The sequence below is a fragment of the Helianthus annuus genome, chromosome 5, assembly GCF_002127325.2.
Source record: "Helianthus annuus cultivar XRQ/B chromosome 5, HanXRQr2.0-SUNRISE, whole genome shotgun sequence".
NCBI classification, from domain to species: Eukaryota; Viridiplantae; Streptophyta; class Magnoliopsida; order Asterales; family Asteraceae; genus Helianthus; species Helianthus annuus.
Genome location: NC_035437.2, coordinates 151659523 through 151684447, shown reverse-complemented (window position 1 = coordinate 151684447; position 24925 = coordinate 151659523). Strand labels below are relative to the sequence as shown.

Sequence of the window (24925 nt, the reverse complement as noted above, 5' to 3'; positions counted from 1 at the left end):
GAGGTCGAGATTTCTTTTAAGGGGGTGAGGATGTAACACCTCGAAAATTTACGTCCTATAATGTATTGACACGTGTCATAAGCTGGAACGTGTTAATGAATACTATAGAGGGACTAAAGTTGGCAAACATAGAAAGTATGTGAATTCAAGGGTTCAAAATGTCAACAAGGGATAAATATACTTTACAGTAACCCTACATGATGCTCGTACCTTAGAGCGAATGAATCATGGATCATACAAAACGAAATATGGAAGAAAGTGAGAGATTACAAACTACAGGGGTGAAGTGTGTCAACATGTTTAAGTTATACCTCTGAGTGACCCTTTATCAAACCCGAGGCTTTGTAATGGTAAATTATGCTCACTAGAATGCACGATATAAATTTCATAAAGTTTCTTATCAAATGAGAAAGTTATGATCGAATTCGTACATGAGGGGTTGAAAGCGTCAACGTTGGAAGTTAAGACTTTTCGGGTAGTAATAAAGTAACCGAGGACTTAACAAGACGGGTAAAAGTCACGAGGCCCTTATACGTAAATAAGAAAGGCCCAAAATGCAAAGTTACCCCTCCGTAAAACCAAGAGCCAACTGCAATAATTAAAAAGATTTGAAAAATCTTACAGCAGGTCTCAGGCGGGCCGCGTAAGATATAGAAAGGGCTTACGCGGGCCACGTCAATAGTGAGAAGATTTGATCTCTGTCAGTGAGATTAAGGCGGGCCGCGTAAGCCTTGTTAAGATATTACGCGGGCCGCGTCAGATTCCCAGATGCAGAATACGTGGGCAGCAGCACTGTTTGGTGTTTTAACCGACTTTAAACATTATTGCAACAGCATGGGCGCCCCCTAAACGACCCCTAGGCCCCAGAGACACTTGTTGATGATCTGGTTACACTTGTAGACTTGTGTGTCATGATCTAATGCATCCATGATCACTATAAAAGGCCATGAGATGCAACCATTGTAACCACGCCTTCATTCAACACTTCTGATCATTTCTGGAGCTCAAGTGTCTTCACTAAGCATCTCTGGTCGTGCATAGGACTTCAGTAAGTGTGCTTAACCCTTCTTAGTTAAGTTTTTGCTTAGTTTTAGCTTAAAAGTCAATCCGTCGTAATTAACGATTGACTTAGCGATTAATCACAAACGGTCCAGTGATTAGTCGAATCAAAGGTAGTTATATGTTGGTAATTATGTGGGCATTAAGCCCTTAAAAGGGCACCCTCTGATTCCCACTCTAACTAGTCCAAATGTCGGGTCAAAGTTGCTTAGGAAAAAGTCAACAGAATGCTAATTTCCGATTTAACGCATAATTAACAATGTAGATGGCATGTAACTTGTTTTATCACTCATATAACTTGATAATAAGTATAAGAACTGGTCTAAGCTTGTTTGATCCGACCATTTACTGTTTTGACCCGGTTCGAAACCGGGAGTCGCAAAACTTTGACTTTTGCTTTGACTTCAGTTCTGACCCGATTTAGTATGACTTAGAAATGCCTTAGGACTCCCTTAGGACCAGGTTACATGATGGTATAACCCTCTGTGGCTGGTTCGATGTTTGTCCGAGTCATTTGCACATTTCCGTTATATGCTTAAAAGTTGACCATAATGCCCTTTTGACCTTAAAACGAGAATTTTGGATATGTGAAAGGACAATAATCTTAGTTACTGAGTTCTAAACATGACCCTAAAATTTCATGTCAATCCGAGGTTCAGAATAGGAGTTATGCTAAAAAGCGCAATTAAGGAAACTTTAGTAATTAAACAGCACAATTAGCATAAAGCCTATCTAGACCCAAATTTCGACACCAAACCTTTTACACACTGATGTAAAATAATATTTTGGGATTTTTAAAGATTTTTAATTATTTTTAACCTGCTCATAACCTGCGGTTATGGCGTTGGTTCGGTAAATACCGAATATACCCTTTTCGGACCTAAAATGAGTTCTACATGGTATTTTGACCCGAATCCAATTGCTACTAATTTCATATAATAAATAAAGTATTTCGAACTTTATAACCTGGTCAGAAAACTCAGATTTCCTGTATAACCCGGAAATCTCTTTAATAATCTTTAAAATGACCAAAATACCCCTACGGGGCGTAAATTGGGATTAAACTCGTTATGGGCATAATGGAAGGCATCCTACTAATATCACAACCTCTTTAGAGCATATTGACTTAGGAAACCTGTGTAGGACTCATACGGTTACCCGTTACGCCATTTACGCGTTCGGTTCGGTTTATGTAACTAGTTTACATAAATTAGCCGAACGGGTCAAACCTTGTCGTTTTGATCTCAAAATCCAGAATGTGATTGGATTACACATATTAAACAAGTCTTCAAACTTGTCGGGTCTAAATCACATTTTCTTCCGGTCTTCGATTAATCGTGCGTTCGAACCGTATCTTTCGTTAAAACTAACCGGTCTAAGTTTAAGCTTAATCAAAGACCCGTTAGGATTCTAATAGGTTATTATAAACCTTCGTTCCAGAATAGGAGACCCGGTAAAAGCTACTTGCACTTGCCGTTTGTGAATTATACTTGCAAAGTTAAATACTTTTAACTTATTTCCCTATACGGGCTTGGGATACGGTATATAAAATACCGCTTGGTCCAGCATTGAATCTTTAATCGATTAGTGGTTAAATCATTGATATGCTCTGTTTTGAAATGTTTTGTTTGCTTAAAGCCTTTGGGGGGTTAATGACCATGTCCCGGATATCCTTGGCATCATCTTACGAGATGGCCACGACTAGAGCACGGGGTGTAGGCGTACACCCGTCAGTGCATAAATGAATAAATAAATAATGTGGTGTGTCTATTGATCTGTAACCCGGTCTACGGAACGGGCTACTGAACGCATAAGGAACACGTAATTCGTTTACAAGTATTATATTAAAATAATTATCCCAAGTTATAAAAGTTTGTGCCACGTGCATTCAAATCAATTTTATTAAACCTTTTTCAAAAGTGTCGGTTGAATGTATTTACCAGTATAGACTGACGTATTTTCCCAAAAAGGTTAAGTGAAGGTACTATGCGAACTAGGCTGGCTTTCTCCTAGCGTCCACAATAAGTCTCGCAAGCTTGGATGTCAACTATTGAACAATATTTCCTATTTATTTTTGACCCCCCTGATGTGTGTTGGTGTATATATAATTTAAATGTATATTTAAGCCCTTTTTACACCTTTAGCCAAGTTTTAAATTTATAAAACACGATATTTACTAACACTAAACACACATATGGGCAAGTGCACCCATCGTGGACGTAGTATAGTGTTGGTAAGATACCGAGGTCGTCCAAGGACACAAGAGCTTTTAATACCGGTTTATCCTCAACGTCTAATCAAATCAAAAAGTTAGAAAAATGTTTTTAAACTAAGAAAAAAAAATAAAAACTAACTAAATGCTGAAAAATAAAATAAAAATAAAAACAGATAGAAAAGATGAATCACTTGGATCCGACTCATGTATTAGTATAACCTTTGATTATTTCCGCACTTTTGCACTTGTTTAAGAGATTATCTTAGTTATTGTAGTAGGCCACTCTTTTGAAGGCGACGTTACCCTCAACCCAGTAGTTTGAGTCAGCAAGGATACAATCCTAAAGGGTTGGATTATTGGAAGATAATGAATTAAGTTATTAATGCAAATTATGGTAGGCCCCGCTTTTGGCGGTGACGTTACCCTCAGCTAAGTAGTCTGAGTCAGCAGGGATACAGTCCTAAATAGCCGGGTTATAGTATTAATAGTAAGGCTGGTGTAGTGGTTAGGTGGAACCCTCACTAAACGAACCAACTCAGATTCGATTCCGTTTCTTTGTAAACACAATGCTTTAAATCGGATACGTTGAAACACACGTTTTCATATGTTTAACGCATCATATAACATGTTTTCAACTATAAAAAAACTAAGACGTCGCCGCCGCAACGCGCTGCATAGGGCAACAATCTAGTTAAAAACATAAATGAATGAATAGTAAAATTGAAATGAATTGAAGGAATAGTATCATCACTAAGGAATGAGCAAATAGTATCGGGTACCGGTATTGATATTAAATTTATCAAACCGAGTGTATTTTTGGTACCGGTTCGGCACCGGTATTCACCGGTTTTTACGCTCAAATACCGGTGCCGTACCAGTATTGACCGGTACCGAGCTGTACCGTAACAGGTATATTCGGTACCGGTACCCATTTTTGGGGATTTCGGTAATGGTATTTTCAGTACTGGTTGGTACCGAGCTCATCAAATCCTGTAGCAACGTAGCAATGCAAGTAATTGCACCGTTTAGATTACTTTTTATACACACAGTAAGTAAATTGTATTTCGTTTGAATGAGGTTTTATATACACAACAACTTATTTTGCTTTATTTTTTGTCTTTTTTGTAATGATAGAATTGTAGCATGTAAAATTAACTTGGATATTTAGATTATTGATGAGCAAATCGTATCAAATCCTGTAATCAAACCGGTATCGTATCGGTACCAAATTTACTATACCAAATCATTTTCGGTACCAACTTGGTACCCACCGTTTGGCGTTTTCAGAATCGTTACTTGTGGTTCGACACCTGTCTAGCACCGTATCTGTATTTATTGATTTTTACCTTCAAATACCATACCGTATTGTAACGAGCATTTTCGGTGCCCGTACCTAATTTCGATGATTTTCCGGATCGGTACTTTCGGTGCCGTTACCGGTACCGAGCTCATCCGTAATTTAACGTGTTAGCACCGTAATAACTGAACTGAAAACAACCGAATTTCCAACGTGTAGGACGTGTGGGTCCTACTATTATATACTTGGTTATTTAAAATCATTTATTTAGGACGAAGTGACCATCCTTTTCACGACATTTTTATTTATGTTTTGATATTCGGTATCTGCTTGTCGTTACTGACACACGTTTTGCAGTCATTGGGTCTCCGCCGCAATGCGCTGACGAAAAATCATGTAGTTCTTTTTATTAAGAAACTTAATACTTATAAATCAGACTTCTAGAATCTAAATACCTCCTGTCCACTCATTTCAAAACAAGTTTTGTCTCACTCTTATCACTTAATTATTTAAATAGATGTGACCATATATTACTACAATAGACCTTTATGTCATGACGGAGGACCCACGATTATTGAATCTGGAAAATTCTATAGAATCTTAAAATACAATGTCGCCATGTCGTGACATTTTCAACTCTACCTCCATCTTTTGGTCAAATCTGATTTTTTTTTTTTTTTTTAAAGGCCAACAAACAGCAAATTTTATTAAAACACACCCAGGCCAACAGCTTGTTAACCTGGGACAGTTGCAGCGCTAAAACAAAAAACATACATCACCACAAGCAATTAAGAGATTTTTACTTTAAGTTTTGTCAATTGTGTCCTTATTAACCTCTTAACTTTATTATTAATTGTGATTTCAACCTCTTAACTTTTTATAAACTTTATAAAATGTCATTTTAACTCCCTCAATAGTATATATAATATGATTTTTTCTTACTACTACCTTCGTTTGTTAACTTAAAAAAATAATTTGTTACGTGCATATTTTTATAGACGTGTTAGTATAAATTCGAGTTAATCTACGTTTCGATGTAAATTTTGTTTGAAAACGAGCCGAGTCAAATATAATACATTTTCATTCGTCGGTTAAATTCAAGTTGGTTCACGTTTTAACGTAAAGGTCGATAATGATCTATACATAATCACATCACATAGCCGATACAAATTTCGAGTTTCTTTACATTTCGACATAAATTCGGTATACGTTTTCATATAAATTCGAGTTTGTCTGCGTTTCGACATAAATTTGGTGTACGCTTTCGTGTTTTGTACGTCTCCTACGTGTGAGTCGGGTTGCTTATAATACACTTTGACTGATAACCTATACATAATTATGCCGCATAGTCGGTACAAAGTTCGAGTTTGTCTACATTTCGACATAAATTTGGTATACATTTCGTATAAATTCAAGTTTGCTTGCGTTTCAATGTAAATTTGGTGTGCACTTTCGGATTTTGTACGTTTCCTACGTATGATTCGGGTCGCATATAATACACTTTAACTTGGTGGTGTAAATTCAAGTTAGTCTACGTTTTGACCGACCGCTAAAATGTTTTGACGGTATAAATTCCAGTTACTGTATATTTTGGCGCCGCTAAGTCTCGATGCAAAGGTGAGGGTGGTGTAGTAGTTAGGTGGAATCCAACTAAATGAACCAACCCGAGTTTGATTCTGTTTTTTTTACGGTATAAATTCGATTTACTTCACTTTTTATTCGGCCACAATAATTATATAGGTTACATTGAGTTAAATCGGATACGTCGAAACACACGTTTTTATATAATTAACCCATCACATAACGCTTAAACTAATTAATTCGATGTTTACAATAGGCCCGTGGCGCATCGTGCACGGGTCATATTACTATCATATATTAATACAAAAAGATCCGAATCTAAAATTGAGCTCGAATTACCCGAAATTTTGACTTGAAATATTTGAAATTTTAGATATCCGTAATTACTTAATCATATTCGGATTTTTTTTTCTTCAAAATACGAAAATAGCTATTTTGTTGATGACGATCATAGTCTTGTGAAGTGTATGACTTAGAGTAAATTGTCATTTTAGTACCTCAGGTTTGACCAAAATTGTCACTTTAGTATAAATAGTTTTTTTTTGTCATTTTAGTCTAAATAGTTTTGTTTTCTGCCATTTTAGTCCCTGGCTTTTGTTATTTTTTCCATTTTCATCGAATCCACTAACTTCATTCAAAAATTTAGTTAACTTAGGTGAATTTTGGTCAAACTACATTTTTCTTTCTTTTTTTTTCGGGTGTGATTGTTTGGGGATGGTGTTGTGCCGGTTTATAGTGAAGATGATGGCGGTGGTTGTTGGTTTTACGATGATGGCAACGGTGTTGGTTGATGACGTGGGTGGCGGGAAAGTGGTCGGTGGTGGTGGAAATGGTGGGTGGTGATGGTGGCGGGGTTGGTGGGTGGTGACGGTGCAGGTAGGTGGTGGTGATGATAGAAGGTTATGACGAGATAGGTGGTGGGATGTGGTGGTGGTGGTCGATGAAAATAGCAAAAATGACAAAAGTTAGGGACTAAAATGGCAGAAAATAAAACTATTTGGACTAAAATGGCAGAAAACTATAGTGCCCATTTTAATCAAATCTCAAGGACTAAAATCACAATTTACATAAGTATTCAATTATCACATACCAAAATAAAGTAATTTGATTTGGTTTAGAGGGTTAGGATATAATAGAAAGTTTTTTTTGCTAGGAAGGCTAGGAAGTAATCTTGACCATCAATTGATTTAATCAAGGGCTAAGATTAAATGATTGAAATTGAAGAGAAAAAAAGAGGCGTGTGGGTTTGTGTAAGGGCATTCTAGTCAATCCAGGACAATAGTTTTCTCTCTCCTCCAATTCTCCCCATTTTTTAAACGTTAATAATTTTTTCATACGACATTATTTTTTTTTATTAAAATTGCACCAAAAAACGAGTTTTTTTTTATCTTTAAAACGAGTATACTATTGCCATATTTTCGAAAAAAAATCGAAAACCCAGTTACGTAAAACGCAATAGACAAAAAATGCAAAAAATGACTTTTTTTTCTAAAACGCAATGCATCAAAAACACAAAGAAATGTCTTATTTCTAAAACGCAATGGCGAGAAAACACAAAGAAATGTCTTATTTCTAAAACGCAATGGCCTAAAAACACAAAAAGAAAGTGTTCTTTCTAAAACGCAATGGACTGAAAACACATAAAAATGTGTTTTACTTAAAACGCAATGGACTAAAAACACTTCAAAATGTGTTTTTCTAAAACGCAATGGACCAAAAAACACTTAAAAATCTCTTTTTTCTAAAGCGTAATAGCTTAAAAACACAAAAGAAAGTGTTTTTTCTAAAACGCAATGGACTGAAAACATATAAAAATATGTTTTACCTAAAACGCAATGAACTAAAAAACACTTCAAAATGTGTTTTTCTAAAACGCAATGGCTAGAAAACCCAAGATAATAGATGATATATATCAAAACTGAACATGCAATACTCATTTGACTTTATTGCGTTTTATAAGTAGTAGACATCCAAAATGAATAAAAAGGAATTTGACTTTATCATCCAAAAACCCAAATAGAAAAAGTGTTTTATCATCCAAAAACCCAATAGAAAAAGTGATATACATCAAAAACTGAAAAACGCAATACATGTTGATAAACGATTTACATCGTCAGAAGCAAAATATTTATACTCATCTCCAAAATCAATAAAGAAGTAGTCCATGATTTGACTTTTACATCAGTTCAAGCTTCAAAAATGGTGGTTCGACGACCATTGCGTTTTAGCTTAATCTTTTACTTATGAACAAAATCGGATACCTTTCTTCTTGAAATCGCTTCTTCAAGTAAGTTGCATCGAAAGTGAACTTGGCAACGACGTCTAAAAAGGCAGCAACTCCAGTGATGGCTAACACGTTCCGTCTCCGTTAGGGCAGGGCCATCGTTGCAGCGGTGGGATAAACTTAATACATAGCTGACAAATGAAAGGAGTGGCGATCAGGTTAAGATATAGGGCAGTAGCTGGTGATGAAAGTGGTGGCAGATTGTCGAATGGTAGTGATGGTGCAGGTTGGATATGGTGGAGGTGGTAGTTATGGAAGTGGTAGTGGTGTTGGTGAGTAGGGTTGAGAAAAGAACGTACATGTTTTGAGAAAAATAAAAAGGACAAAATTACTCTTTAATCTATTTTTTAAGGAGTACCACATGTCATAATTCTATTGCTTCTTATTTTTCCTAACAAAAAGAAATTTCCTATTTGATCCTCACCCTTGGTTTAGGTGCTTGTAAATAGACCATCTCACATCGACACTTGTTGTAAAGACAGAATTTTAATACAGAAAAATAAATTAAATGTATGAGGTGTACTTTTAAAACTTCAAAATCCGAATCATGTGGGATTTTGCTACGTATAAAGATTGCAATTTGGTTTTCAACAAAATTTTTATCAAAATATTAAATCTTTAGTTAAAATTGCTTCCCTATTCAATCTTTTTAAAAAATAATGAACATAAATCTTTCAATACTAATAAACAAAAATCTTTTTGTACATGTGTCACTATCTGGTGCCCCCTTCCTTTTAATAATAGTATTACACTAGGTTAGTTCCCCGTGTCTTACACGGGTTGAACAATTTAAACTATTTAATACCAAATTGACATAAATAAGTTAATATAAAGAGGATGTATGCTAGTATTAAAAAATTCGCTGTGTAACGTTATTTTCTTTCTCATCATTTATTTCCTTGAATTTATTCTATCATTAGAAAATTAAGTAAAGTTCAAAATCTTTTAATTTGTTTTACGTTATTATTTGTTTATATCATTCTCACCAATTGGTGTTCTTAAACAATACGTAACAACTTCAATAATATATAAATCAATTAAGTTACAACTTAATCTTTAATCATATCTTTGATTTGCTTTTATAGACAAATAATAATAAAAATATTAAACTGATAAATATAGGGAGATTAGATTTCAGGATTATTATTATTGTTATATATATATATATATATATATATATATATATATATATATATATATATATATATTTTAAATTTAGGATTAACTATAAAACTAAAGGGATTATATTTTATGCGGGAAAATAGAATTTTAGATAGTCTCAATGATTGCCATGTGTCTCAAATTGGTTTACTTTATTATATGTATAGATATTAATTTTTATACACAAAATATAATATAATATTAAAAAATATAGTTAGAGATAAACGTATAAATTCAAAGTTAATTAATAATTATCTATAACAAATATAAATGTATCAAATAATATAATAAGTATAATATTATTTAATATAGTTAGAGATCAAACGTATAATTTCAAATTTAATTAATAGTAAATTACTTTTTGAGTCCCTATGTTTTAGTGGTTATAACCACTTGAATCCAAAATCAAAAAGTTTAATGCCATTAGTCTCTAACCGCTCATTCACACCCCCTTTAAAAAATTCAAAAAACCTTTTGTAAAGCCGAGTTCTCTAAGTTCTCACAACTTGTAGAAATTTTCATTTTACCCTAACCATATATATTTGTTAAGATAAAATATATTATTTAGATATAAACAATAATTACTAATAAAGTATCAAATCACATGTACAAGTACTTATAGTATATAACTTAGAAAACTAAAATTACAAGCGGATTATCTAAATGAAGTACCAAATTATCTTTAAAGCGAACACTAAATGGTTTTTAAAAGACATATTTTTTTATATTCTTTTGTTTTACTATTTTATCTAAATAACTTATCTCATTAATAAGGATTATATACAAGTTTATAATTTACATTTTTTCGTCATTTAACCCATGTAATATACGGGGTTGTAAGCTAGTTATTATTAAAGGAAAATCAAATTAAACAAAATATAAATAGGTAAAATGCATATATTATTTATAGTGTTTGAGATTGAGTCTGAAAATGACTTATTAACTTATTGGAGCCAACAAGTCAATACCTCATTTCCAAACTCAATCCCAAACAACCCCTAAAGTATAAGAGATAAAATTAAACTTAAAGAAAATATAATGTTTTATAATAAGATTAATATTTATTATCTATCAAATTAATAAGTTAATATAATTAATTAAGTATAGTAATATAGTAATTTGAAAAAGGTATACTATAAGAGTTCCTACCTTGTTTGACTTTGTTTCAATCATCACATTTTTTATCATCACAAATTGTTTTGGATGGTGAATATTTTCTCCAAATCTACTTTAGTTTTGTCATCTTCCTAGCTCTTCATCAAAAGTATGGAATAAGGGCTAAACGATCTTGTCGTCACTATTTAAACGCATGGTATGTGTCGAATACCCAACTCTCGGATGACGTTAGATAGATCTTCACTGACGTCAAGAGGCCCTATCTTCGTTACTGCAAAAGAACAAACCGTTAGCCTCGTCACGGAGGGCCCCGAGGGGGGGGGGATCCGTGACCAAGCTCCGGCGTGAGAATAAGTAAACTTGTCGGAAGAGCTGAGGAGTTTATCCCGATGAGTATGATCACCGGGATGTTTCCTCTAAGGTGTGAATCTGATAAATGTGATATGTGTGATGAATATGTGGGAATGTTGGTCGGAAGTTAATATGAGAGTAGTTAATGTGAGTGTAGTAAATGAGATACCTGAGTGTCCCTGTGGTCATCGTTTCTCACTCTTATATAACCACCAAGCCTTATCTCTCACATGAGATATTTTAACGCGAAGATCCGACGGGTTTCGAGAGTCTTCGGGGGGCTCAGACACGTGTCTGACCCCCAACGGTAAGATCACAGTCTCATTTAATGTTTCCGGCTATGAAGTACATTTCCAGCAAGAGATCCTTTTCCAATCAAGCATTTAATGTCGTCTGCCTTCTCTGATCCTTTTTCCCGCTCATAACGATAACCTTGATGGGCAAGGTAAACTCTTGTTGGGCTTTGCCTGTTGGGCCCACATGATGATAGCCCAAAGCGAGTAAATGGGACTTCCCATTGGCCCGTCGTCAAGTCATCTTTAATCCCTGGTTCTGAGACTCGAGGCTCATGATCCAGGGCTGAATCATAACTGTTCAAAGAGAGGTTTTTCTTTCCTTTGAGCTCTGAGTGTGGGCCCGCTCCTGATCAGTTATAATTAACCATTCCCACTAGCCATCATGCCGCCGGACACCTATAGCGGGAGTTAATCCCTTAGAGACACGTGCCCTCCTTTTTGAATTTTGAAGGGACTGATGACATGACGGTTTCCTGCATGTCAGTTATCTTCTTTAAATACCCCATACCCTTTCAAATTTCCTATCTAAACTTTCCGGTTCCTTCTCTTTTCCATCACCATTCCTCTAGATCATCATTCTTTCTCCGACCATGAGTCGCTCCGGCCTTTCTGTAATTAAGTCAGTCCTGACGGCAAAGGATTTGAGGTCTTTTGTCGAGACATTTGCCATCCCTGAACAGTTCTCCCCCACTTTGCCGGATCCTAATGAACCGGCGGTGTTTACACCGGATGTGATCCCTCTTTATATCTTGGTTTTTTCCTCTTGCGGGGTTCGATATCCTCTTTCCTCTTTTAAAGTCGATCTGCTTCGTCATTTTGGGGTTCACTTTTCTCAGTTGCATCCCTTAGGGTGGATGAGAGTGGTGCACTTCAAGTTGTCCTGTGCTGCTATTTCCGGTGAACCTTCCATTCCTTTGTTCTATATGTTTTACAAGCTGATTTCTGATGGAGATTGGTTTACCTTTGCCAAGAGACAGAACAATGTGTCAAAACCCTGTTACTCCTTCATGCCGACCTCCACTTACCCGAAAGATTGGAAAAGTAGGTTTATTTTTGTCTCTGCTGCCATGATGCCAGAATCCCCTTTGCCTAGGGATGTCGATACCCCCATTGAAGATGATGTTCCTACCTTATCGGCAAATGAGACCGTTCAGTGGAAACGTATGTATGAGAACCCTACTAGGGCTTTCACTTTTTCCGAGGGTATTTTGGCTATGGGGGGGTTGAGTCCCTCCTATCCTGTTCGACCCAAGGCTTTCTTTGGTAAAAAAGGTATTTTTCCGTCTCAGATCTGCATTTGTTTGTTTTTGTTTCTTTGTATCCGTGTAGTCATCTTTAGTGCCTTTCTTTTGCAGAGTTGACTTTGTGGAAGTTGCTTCAGGGAGATTCCAAGGATGTGCAGTTTGTGGTTGATGGTGAAGTTGTTCCGGGCCTGAACGGGAGTGGGGTAGTGTCAGTTACCGGGGGTTCTGCCCAGGCGGGAGGCTCCGCTGCTGTAGAGGGGGGTGAGGGCACTTCCTCTGATGGGGAGGAGAGCTCCCCTGATCCTGCCCCTGTTAAGCATTCTGATAGGAGCGATGATGAAGATTTGGAAATTCGTTTAGTTCGCAAGAGAAAGGCTGCAAGTCCTCAGCAAGCCCCCGTTCCCCGTGATATCCGTCAAAGGCTCCGAAGTGCCAGTGGGCAGAAGCTCCCCCTTCCTTCAAAAGCTGCTTCTGAGCGTCCCCCTGTTGGGGTCAAGGGTTCCCTGTCCAAACATCTGAGGTCTTCAAGCCTTGTGAGTGCACCTTTGCTGGTGGGTCCTTTCTCCTCCTTGTTTATTCTGTCTCATCTTTGTTTGATTTCTGATGTTTCTTTTGGCGTAGGGGAGTTCTCGCGATCCCATAGAGATCACCACTGGTCCTTTATCTTCCAGTGTTCGGGACAAAACTCCGGAAGTAGGCCTAGCTCACTTTACCTCAGCTTTTGAACTCTCCCCTCTTCATGCTACGGGGACCAGTAAGCTTACTGAGCCTGAGGGTCTTACCCTTCGGTCCCCTTTGGCTCCTTTGTTTGCTGACGCTATTCCCTTTACCGATGTCCCCAAATGGAAAGTGACTAATTCCTCAGTGATAGGAACTCCTGAAGCTGCTAGAGACTTCTTGAGCCATGTTGTTCCTCCCTCCCATAAATTCGTGAATTCTGCTTTGAGGGATGACCTTTTCGAGGATCAATATAGCATGTCTCTTTGTGAAAGCTTTTTCAGGGGTGCTGGTTTGTTGCAGAGGGTTGATGATCTGAGGAGGGCGAATGAAGGACTCAAGGCTGAGCTCAAGACCTCCCAATCTGTTGCTGCCGGGCTTAGGTGCCTAGTGGTTGAAGCTGAGAGGAAGTTGCAGGAGGAGAAGGTATACAGTCCTTCCTCCCTCCCTCCCCCCCCCCTTTTTTTGTTTTTTGGATTTTTTGTGATGATTTTTGTCCATGGGGCTGGAGCCATGCTGGAGAAGAATGAGCGAGCCTGGGAGCAGGAGATGGCGGTGTTGGTGGGAGAGAGAGAAGAGTTGGCTGCTGAGTTGAAGTATTTGAAGGAAGTTGGCTCTGTTTCCCAGGAGCAACTTAACACCATGTATGCGGACTATGGGATAACCTCTGATGATAATCAGCGGTTGGCAAAGGAAAAGCATTGGCTAATTACTGAAGGTTTTGGAGCCTTCCTTGCCGCTGTTGCCCAGTCAGAGGATTTTAAGAGCGGTTTGGAGGAGATATACAGGGCTTACCGGGATGTTGGCTACCAGGCCGGTCTGAAGGATGGTTATGCTTATTCTGCTCAGGGTCTAGGCAGGAAAGAGACTCTGCTGTACAACTCCAAGGCTAAGAAGAGATTATCCAAGTTGGATGAGGAGTTTGGGAGCAAGACCCCTGTTATTCTGAAGAAAATCCTGGAGCATCCCTTAATATCGATAGATAAGTTAAAAGCCCTGTTCTCCTCTGTTGGTCCCTCCTCTCCGCCATCTTTGTCTGGGGGTGCACCCCAGTGATTCCTGAACATTTGCTTTCTTCGATATGGTTGTAACTTGAATAACTACTTTCCTTAGGATGCTTTTGAACGTTTTGTGTTTGGAAAGGGGGGCCTTTGTGTGGGGGTCCCCCTTAGTAGCTAATCGTATGACTAATGATCCTGTGTTGCTGCCCTGTTATTTGCATACTTTCTGTTATGTTTGTTGCTTTGCAGGGGCTTTTGCTTAGGATCCGGCTGATGTTTTTCCTGGGGACTTTTGGACCGTTTTGCAAGAAGTTGAGCTGTGGTCTTTTTGGTTGAACTTGTTGTGCTTTGCTGTCTTGTATTTTGGCCAAAGTTACTAAGGCTTTTCTCTGTACATTTGTTTTGTAAATGAATAAAACATGATATCTTTTTGCAGTTTTGTTTACAGAAATATGTTGTGCTTTTAGTAAACTAGGATTTTCTGTTTGAGGCCAATCACAGGACAAGTTTATAATGTGTTATTATGTTTTTGGTTGGTTTTGTCCGCTTTCTTTGGGTTAGCTAGACCCTATTTGCCCCACGGCCGGGCTTTTGGCATGTTTGAAATGCTCTGTACACATGTGTTTGCCTGTTAATTAGGTTTTATGGTGTTTCTGGGCACGTCTGCCTAGGTATAATACCCGCTATTTTGTCAAAAGAGGACATGCTAACTGTCCGTTTTTCATTTACTTCTTGGGGATTAAACTTCCCAGTACAAATTGTTACAAAAGATCCGTCCTTGGGGGAACCCCGGATTAATAGTTATATGTTACAAAAGCGGCTCTTGGCCATTTTTTCTGGGGGTAGACCCCTTACATGTGATATTTCCTGAGCTGCATGAGGTTCCATGTCCTGGGGACCTCCTCGCCTTGGAGTGTTTCCAATTTGCAGCTCCCTTTGCCGTTTGCCCATGCGACTCGGTAGGGCCCCTCCCAGTTGGGGCCTAGCTTTCCGGTGTTCTCCTGCAGGCTAGCTTCATTTGCTCTTAGGACTAGATCCCCTAGGACGAGGTTGAGCTTTTTCATCTTGGCGTTGTAATAACTTTCCAGCTGCCTCTTGTATTTGGCCTCCCTGATTGCTGCTACTTCTCTTCTTTCTTCCAAAAGGTTCAGGTTCATCCGGAGGTCTTGCTCATTCTCCTCCTCCCGGAGCCTCATTCGGGCAGTTGGGGATCCTATCTCAGCCGGGATGACAGCTTCTGTCCAGTAGGTTAGGCTGAAAGGAGTTTCCCTATTGCAATCTTTAGGAGTGGTCCTATATGCCCATAACACGAATGGTAGTTCCTCCAGCCATCCTTTTTGTTTTCTCCCGAGTCTTCCCTTCATTCCCTTGATGACACTTTGGTTAGCTCTTTCTACTAATCCATTACTTTGGGCATGAGTGACGGAGGTAAACACTTGTTGGATGTGCATCTGCTCGCACCATGGCTTAAAAGGTCTTCCAGCAAATTGGACGCCATTATCACTCACCAGTTCCTTTGGGACCCCGTATTTGCAGATGATGTTGTCTAATACAAACCGCCTCATCTGTTCCCCAGTTATTTTTGCCAAGGGCTTTGCCTCGATCCACTTGGTAAAATAATCGATGGCCACTACCACATACTTGACTCCTCCTGGACCTTCCGGGAATGGCCCGATTATGTCGATAGCCCATTTTTGGAAGGGCCAGGACGTTGAGACCGGTATCATAGGGTGTTTGTGTGGTGAGTCATTGGTGCATGTACCTGGCAATTGTCACACTTCTTAATCTCCTCGGATGCCGTTTCATACATTCGTGGCCAATAGAACCCCGCATTCATCGCCTTTGTTACTATCGTCCTTGGCCCCGAATGCATTCCACAAATCCCCTCATGCATTCCACAAATCCCCTCATGCATTTCCTTGATCACATACTCAGCTTCTTCCATATCAACGCATTTCAAGGATGGGCCCAGATATGATCTTCGGTACAGCTCCCCATCAATCAACTCATACTGCAGGGCCATAACCCTTACCTTTCTGTCTGCCCACTCCCCCTCAGGCAGGGTTCCGTCTCTGAGGAACTTTATAATTGGTGTCATCCATGTTTCCTGAGCACTTTCAACTTCAGCCACCTCCTTCGTGCTAAGGGAAGGAGAGGTCAGGACTTCCACTTTAACTTCCCTTGCGAGATGGTTGAATGCTACTGAGGCCAGCTTACTGAGGGCGTCAGACTTTCTGTTTCTCCCTCGGGGGATGTATTCTAACTTGAAGGTTTTGAATGCTTCAGCTGTTTCCTTTACTTTTGCCATGTACTGAGCCATGATGTTGTCTTTGGCCTCATACTCTCCTTGGTATTGCTTAACCACCAGTTGTGAATCGGTGCTGGCTTCCACATGTCTTGCTTTCATTTTTTGTGCTAGCCTCATTCCTGCCAGAAGGGCTTCATACTCTGCGGTATTGTTGGTGTTTTCGAAATCTAATCTTATGGCATAAGTCAACTCAACCCCCTCAGGACTTACCAAGGTGATGCCTGCTCCACTTCCTTCCTCGCTGGAGGCTCCGTCTGTGAATATTTTCCACACAGCCTTGTCTTCTTCCTCTTTCTCTTTTCTTTCTAAGGCCTCCCATTTCTGGAGTTCTTTTTCTTCATCCTCCGGGACCTTTGCTAAAAAGTCGGCCAGTATTTGTCCCTTTATGGCTGTTCTGGGCTTGAACTCCAGGGAGTGTTCTCCCAGCTCTACGGCCCACTTAGCCAGTCGTCCGGACAGTTCTGGCCTCTTGAGCACCTTCTGGAGGGGCTTATCGGTCATCAAAGTGATCTTGTGTCCCTGGAAGTACCTTCTGAGCCTTCGGGATGCGAAAATGAGGGCTAACGCCACTTTTTCCAGGGGCATGTAACGCCCCTCAGGACCTTGGAGGGGCTTATCGGTCATCAAAGTGATCTTGTGTCCCTGGAAGTACCTTCTGAGCCTTCGGGATGCGAAAACGAGGGCTAACGCCAATTTTTCCAGGGGCATGTAACGCTCCTCAGGACCTTTAAGCGTTCTACTGATGAAGTATATTGGTATTTGCTTCCCCTCTCGTTCCACCATCATGACCGCGCTTATGGTTGTCTTTGAGGCCGACAAATACAGGAGCAGGTGTTCTCCAGGTATTGGGGTGGCCAGGGTTGGGAGCTGGCAGATATAGTTCTTCATTTCTTGGAAAGCAGTTTCTGCTTCAGTGGTCCATCTGAATTTGTTTGTTTGAAGGCAATCCTTCAGCACCTTCATGAAGGGGAGAGTCCTGTCAGCCACTTTTGATAGAAAGCGGTTCAGCGCAATCAGTCTTCCGTTCAGCTGCTGGATATCTTTTAAGGACCTGGGAGATCTCATTTCTGCCACAGCTTGGGTTTTCTCAGGGTTGGCTTTGATTCCACCCTTGGTGACCACTACCCCCAGGAATCTCGCTTCCTCTACCCCAAAACAGCACTTTCCGGGGTTTAATTTCATATTCACATCTTGCATGGTGCCGAGGGTCTCGGCTATGTCATCTATCATGGCCATTTCTATCAGGCTTTTGATAACGATGTCATCAACATATACCTCCGGGTTCCTTCCTCGTTGTTCCCTGAAGAGGGTGTTCATGAATCTCTGATATGTGGCCCCAGCGTTTTTAAGACCGAAAGGCATTTTGGTATAGCAAAATGTCCCCTCGTCTGTAATGAAGGCGGTTTTTTCTTCGTCCTCTATTGACATCTGGATCTGATGGTATCCTTTGTAGGCATCCAGGAAGCATTTCAGGGGGTACTGAGACAAAGAGTCCACCTGGACGTCTATTTCTAGGAGGGGGTAACAGTCCTTGGGACATGCTTTGTTTAGATCCTTGAAGTCAATGCACATCCTCCATCCCCCGTCTTTCTTTTGAACCATGACTGGGTTGGCGACCCAGGATGGGTACTTGACCTCTCTGACTATTCCTGCTCTGAGCAGTTTTCTGGTTTCCTCACAAGCAGCTCTTCTTTTGTTATTAGATCCTTAAAGTCAATGCACATCCTCCATCCCCCATCTTTCTTTTGAACCATGACTGGGTTGGCGACCCAGGATGGGTACTTGACCTCTCTGACTATTCCTGCTCTGAGCAGTTTTATGGTTTCCTCACAAGAAGCTCTTCTTTTGTTAGGTCCCATGATTCGTTTTTTCTGTTTTACTGGTTTTGCCCATGTGTATGTGTTGAGTCAATGTTCGGTTAGGCTCCTGGGGATTCATGTCATGTCCCCGTGTTGGAATGCAAATACATCTATGTTGAGGAGGAGTAGTTCCTTGAGAGCACTCTTACATTTGTCACTTAACTGACTTCCCACCTTGACTGTTTGCTCTGGGAACCCATCACAAAGGACCCATTCCTCGACTCCCTCTTTCCGGGGCTTCTCGGATGCTTCCCCTTTGGATACTAAGGAAATCACTTCGTATGCGGATTTTACCCAGGCTAAGCCCTTCGGCGTTTGAAACACTAAGGCTCCATGGGGGGTGGATGCCTGTGCTTGTAAATCCCCAATTCCAGGTCTTCCTAGGATTGCGTTGTACTTTGAGGGGGCTCGGACCACTGTGAAGGTCAGGTTTATTTTTCGAACACGGCCCCCTACCCCGACAGTGAATGGGAGCCTGATTTTTCCCAGGGGGTGCGATACACTATTGTTGAATCCCACTAAAGGGATGGAGTCTTCTTCAAGCCGATCTCTTATATCTCTGTCAAATCTGAGGAAACAATGCTCATATATTACTTCGACACCGGACCCTCCGTCCACATGTATTCGAGACACCTTGTGACCAGCTATTATAGCTGAGATGTTGAGGGGAAGTCGTTGCACTTCGTTTTCTTCCAAGTGTGGCATAAGGATGGGAGCTTTCATGCAGTCCGGGGAGCCCAGGATTCTGGCCTTTACACTCCGGGTGGTATCGAATTCATTCCTCCTTCTAATCATATCCACATCTGCCCTCCCAGGCTCCCGTGCATCTCTTCCCTTGCGATCCCCTCCTCCCTCCTTGATATCCTTAACCAAATGGGCCAGTCTTCCCGTTTTCACTGCAACTTCTATCTCTCTCTTCAGATACATGCAGTCATCAGTTTTATGCCCAAAACCTTTGTGGAAGTCACAATACTCGTTTGGTTGTGCCTTTGGCCCGGGTTTTATGGGTGGTGGCCTTGGGAAGGAGTTCTTTACCCTCTCAGTGGCCAGTATCTCACTTGGGGTCTTGGTGAGAGGGGTGAAATTATCAGAGTAAGGAGGGGGGCCTCTCCCCTGAGGTCTATATGGGGAATATGAGGGCCTTGCTCTGTCATGCAACATTCTACCAAGAGTGGGTTTTCTGGAATAAGGTGTACCTTTGTTAGGAGGCTTTGTAGCTGGGGTGATCCTTCGGGGTGTGACGTCCGTCTCCTTGGCTTTGCTGACCGTGTCTTTTCCCCTGACAAAGGCTCTGACCCTGTCCATGAGGTTGTCAAACGAGTGGGGGAACTCCTCCCCAAGTTTCTCACATAGCTGTGCATGCTTTAGCCCGTTTATGAAACTGCTGATTTTCATGACCTCCGGGACATCCTTGATGTTCATGCTCTCCTTGACAAACCTCTCCATATACTGGTCTATTCGCTCGTTGTCCCTCTGCCTTATGTGCAGAATCTCGTTTGGATTCTTGACCACTTTTCTCTGCTGACCAAAGTTTCTGAGGAACTTCTCGCTTAGCTCTTCATAATTGTCGATTCCTCCCGGAGGGAGGCTGTCAAACCAGAGCCGGGCCCCCTCCGTCAAAGTTTGTACAAACATGTGGCACCACACCGGCATGGGCCATCGCCTAAGTTGTCCCGCTCCCCTTAAGGCATGGAGGTGATCTTCAGGGTCTCTTGTCCCATCATAGCGGTCAAAGTTTGGAGGTAGCTTTGTCTTAGGGGGCATCGGTGCTTCTGCAATCCTCCGTGTGAACTTCGAGACCTCAGCTAAGTCCCGTGGCAGATAGGGTTGGTCCAAGCCATCATCATTTTTGTTATCCTTTTCTTTCCCCTCTCCTTTTGACTTCTTTCCTATGATGAGGTCCTCCCTTTCTTCTGAGGACATTTGTCTAAGGGCATTCATGAATGTTTCCAGTGGGTCACCACTGTTGCTTCTGTTTTGAGGGTCTGTCCCTTCCTGGTTGGAGGGTGTGTCAAAGGAAAGTCTAGCCCTGAGGCTGATAAGCTTTTCTTGTCTCTATAAATCTTCGAGACATTTTGTTAACTTTTCTCTGTGCATGGCCACAAAATCTGGAGTGATGTATTCCGTTCTCTGGGTTTTCCATCTGGTTCTCATTGCCCTCTTCATGAGTTATGTCTTCTACTGTGACCTTATCAAGGTCATTCTGTACCGTCTGGATGGTACGTGAGCTTGGTGGGGTTGCCATGTTGCTGTTTGTGAGATAAGCTACTCTTAACATCGGAGTTTGATGTGGGAACACCGGCCAGGCTGACGTCCCACGGATGGCGCCAATGTCGAATACCCAACTCCCGGATGACGATAGATGGATCTTCGGTGAGGTCAAGAGGCCCTATCTTCGTTACTGCAAAAGAACAAACCGTTAGCCTCGTCACGGAGGGCCCCAGGGGGGGATCCGTGACCAAGCTCCGGCGTGAGAATAAGTAAACTTGCCGGAAGAGCTGAGGAGTTTATCCCGATGAGTATGATCACCGGGATGTTTCCTCTAAGGTGTGAATCTAATAAATGTGATATGTGTGATGAATATGTGGGAATGTTGGTCGAAAGTTAATATGAGAGTAGTTAATGTGAGTGTAGTAAATGAGATACCTTGAGTGTCCCTGTGGTCATCGTTTCTCACTCTTATATAACCACCAAGCCTTATCTCTCACATGAGATATTTTAACGAGAAGATCCGACGGGTTTCGAGAGTCTTCGGGGGGCTCAGACACGTGTCTGACCCCCAACGGTAAGATCAAAGTCTCATTTAATGTTTCCGGCTATGAAGTACATTTCCAGCAAGAGATCCTTTTCCAATCAAGCATTTAATGTCGTCTGCCTTCTCTGATCCTTTTTCCCGCTCATAACGATAACCTTGATGGGCAAGGTAAACTCTTGTTGGGCTTTGCCTGTTGGGCCCACATGACTTTGACTCACAACTTAGTTGGTGTAGTAGGGGTGAAATAAGGCTTAAGTGTGATAATATGGGCTAAAATATCTTCTCGTCACTATTTAAGAGTTCTATTAATAACTAAACAATCAGCCCCTAAGTGTGATAATATGGAATATTATAATTCCATATTACAAGACTTATAAATATATACACAATACTCCTAACAAACATGTAGCTAAACTAGGAAAAAATAAATTATGATAATACAAAATACATTTAGTAAAAATACAATAATTGATTGCTCTGTTAATAACCCCCGGAATGGTAGCAGTAGTCGGTCGAATGCACAGACTGGTTTTTAACCGTGTAAATAAATGACATGGGAGACCTTTGGTAAAAACATATGCGTATTGATAAACCGCTAGAACATCTAAGACGCGAACGGGGCCAAGCGGAACCTATTCCCGGATGAAATGTATGTCGATTTTGACATGCTTAGTACGTTGATGTTGGACCTAGTTTTGAGATAAATAAATGGCAGAGATGCTATCACGATAAATATTAGAAGCAATCTATATAGGCATGTGTAGTTCAAGGAGTAAATTTCTTAACCATGTGAGTTCGGAACCAGTGTTAGCAACCCCTTTATAGTCAGCCTCGGCACTCGATCTTGAAATGGTGGGTTGTCGTTTGGAAGACCATGATATTAAGTTATCACAAAAAAAGATACAATAGCTCGAAGTTGATCGTCAATTGTCGGTCATTATACCTGGATATTAAAAGATACTGGTATTATATCTTTGACTGGTCATTATACCTGGATATTAAAAGATACATGTATTATGTTTTTATGGGTAAATATATCGGGTTTTCAAAAATACATGTATTATGTCTTTCGTGGTAAGTATACCGAATTTTCAAGGATATATTTATTGAAAAGTATGACTAGTTTTCAAAGATACATAAATCTTAATTCTTCAAAAGATGAGTATGTTGGATTTACAAAAAAAAAATGTGCCTATTATGCATTTTAATGACGACCTTTTCAAAACATATAGGGAAAACGATTTCTATTATGTAGAATAAAACCTGTGAACTCATCAACTTTATGATGACGTTTTAAGCATGTTTTCAGGTAACGTTTAATATGGCATGGTTGGAAATAGGTGAATGTTCGTAATCTTAGAAGCCCGAGACCTTGGCATGTTCAAGATTGGCTTTTAGATTGAACCACTACCTAGAAGGTACATAAATAACATGGCGATCAGCATTCCACAAGCCTTAGTTATATATTCCAATGCATAAGAAATGATATTAGAATGTCACGCTAAACTCTGATTTTTGCGGGTATGACAGATGTAAGCATGTCAACAAATTATAAATCAGTTGTTTAATAATGTTTGGATGTTATCGAATTAAAAAAAAAAAAAAAAAACCTAAAGCCCTAGATGCTTAGAACACAACCAAATTAGCAGAGGTGCATGCACGAGACACAAAGCTAAAGAGATACGATATCCGATAGCCAATACACAATCTCAATCCACAATCATTTTAATGTTGGGCCAACAATTATTGTTGACAACCTGCTATCCTCCACACGATCCTCACTCTTTCGGATTGTTACCCCATATTTAGCCATATTTCTCTTATATAGGGAAAACGTAAAATGAGAACTACCTTGAGTTGTGAGAACCATAAGAACTAGGCCTTCTAAAAGGTTTTTTTCAGAAAAATAAAATTCTAAAAAATCTTAAGAATATCACATGTTCCAGCGAAAAAATAATTAAAATGTTGCATGCAAAAATTTACATCGGGTGTAAAAAAAATTATTGGTGATGTAAAAAAATTCACACTGACGTAAACAAATTTTACATCAGGCGTAACTATCGACATATATATATATATATATATATATATAGATTGAGGATCCCTTACATTAATCCAGAAGTGTGAGAAGTGTATTATAACACTATATATAACACTATATAACACCATATAAACACCGTATAATAATACCTAACACCATATAACACCATATAACACCATATAACACTATGTAACACTATATAATAAATATAACAATATAGGTTGTCTAATAGCATGTCTATGATAGATGTATAGTGTTATATATTGTTATATAGTGTCATATAGTGTTACATAGTGTTATATGGTGTTATATGGTGTTACATATTGTTATACTGTCACACCCCGATATTTCCACATATTACCGGTGGGCCCGGCAGGGAGTATCGTGACGTAGTTGATATCATCATTGTCAATACACACAAATATATATAGCATAGCGGAAGGCTTGGTGAATAAATTATTACGAAGTATAATGTCCGAGTGTTCGAGTTTGAGAATATATAGACTGGAATGTAATAAGATCCACAGGCGGATCATAAATGTATAAGAAACAAAAACAACAGACTTCAGGTATCTTATGGATTTGCAAGATCCTCTATGACACCCTATAGCTCCAGCCTATTACGAAAGGTACCTGTCAATCAGCCTTTAAGAAAATACGTCAGTTTACACTGGTAAATACAATTTAACTGACTCATTTTGAAAACATTTATGAACATTGATTTAAGTGCGCATGGCACAAACCATTTATAACTTGGGACAATCTTTAATAAAATCTTATATACAGTTTTACATGTTTGTCATACATATGGGGCCGGTTTGGAAGCCGGTCATGATTAACTGACTCACCACTTATAAAACCCACAGAGGAGTTATCCCCAACTTGTGGGTAATTTAATATTTAACATTTGCATCTGTCAGGTGCATGCCTGCACCCCGTGCATAGGTCGTTGCCATTAATAACTTAAATGAGCCGAGGATATCCAGGACACTGTCGTTAACCCCCAATGTTTATGTTATCAAACAATACGGATTAAAACGGGTTATGCAAATTTATTAAATCACAATCCGACTAAATAATCTCATACCCGACCAAGCGGTATTATTATAATACCGTATCCCAAGCCCGTGTAGGGAAAATAAGTTAAAAGTATTTACCTGATGCTAGCAGTAAAATCCTAAAGCTTTTTGAAGGCACCTTCTACCAGAATCTATTTAATCTGTATAGAAGGTTTATTAACCTATTAGGATGCTAACGGGTCTTTAATTAAGTAAAGGACCTTACGGTTCTAAATGCTAGATTAAGCGGAGACCGGGATAGAATGTGGTTTAGACCCGACAAGCTTGGATACTTGTATAATATGGGTAAACTAAACACATTCTGGAAAATGAGAATTTAATGATAAGGTTAAGCCCGTTTCGGCTATTTTACGTAAACTAGTCATGTAAACCGATCCGAACGCATAAACGCGTAACGGGTAACCAGATAAATTATATATAGGTCTTAATCATTATTATGCTTAAAATATGTTAATACATCAGTAAAGATGTTAACATATATGCCCAAAAAGTAATTTAAACCAAAATAAGTCCCATAAGGGCATTTTGGTAATTTTAATGTCCATAAAAGAGTATAAATGT

General features: G+C 39.6%; 2 protein-coding genes across 2 annotated transcripts; both read right to left on the bottom strand.

Moving 5' to 3' along the window:
* Positions 1–16045: 16045 nt before the first annotated feature.
* LOC110943947 lies at positions 16046–18058 on the bottom strand. The gene has a single exon (XM_022185677.1). It carries the CDS (start codon positions 18056–18058, stop codon positions 16046–16048), a length of 2013 nt encoding a protein of 670 aa, XP_022041369.1.
* Positions 18059–18564: 506 nt separating this feature from the next.
* On the bottom strand, positions 18565–20412 carry LOC110943946. Its single transcript, XM_022185676.1, has one exon. The coding sequence runs from the start codon at positions 20410–20412 to the stop codon at positions 18565–18567; it is 1848 nt and encodes a 615-aa protein (XP_022041368.1).
* Between the last annotated feature and the right edge of the window lie 4513 nt (positions 20413–24925).

What these genes read in the sequence shown, in the direction of transcription:
- LOC110943947 (XM_022185677.1), bottom strand. Translation starts at nt 18,058, where the DNA reads ATGTCAATAGAGGACGAAGAAAAAACCGCCTTCATTACAGACGAGGGG.
- LOC110943946 (XM_022185676.1), bottom strand. Translation starts at nt 20,412, where the DNA reads ATGTCCTCAGAAGAAAGGGAGGACCTCATCATAGGAAAGAAGTCAAAA.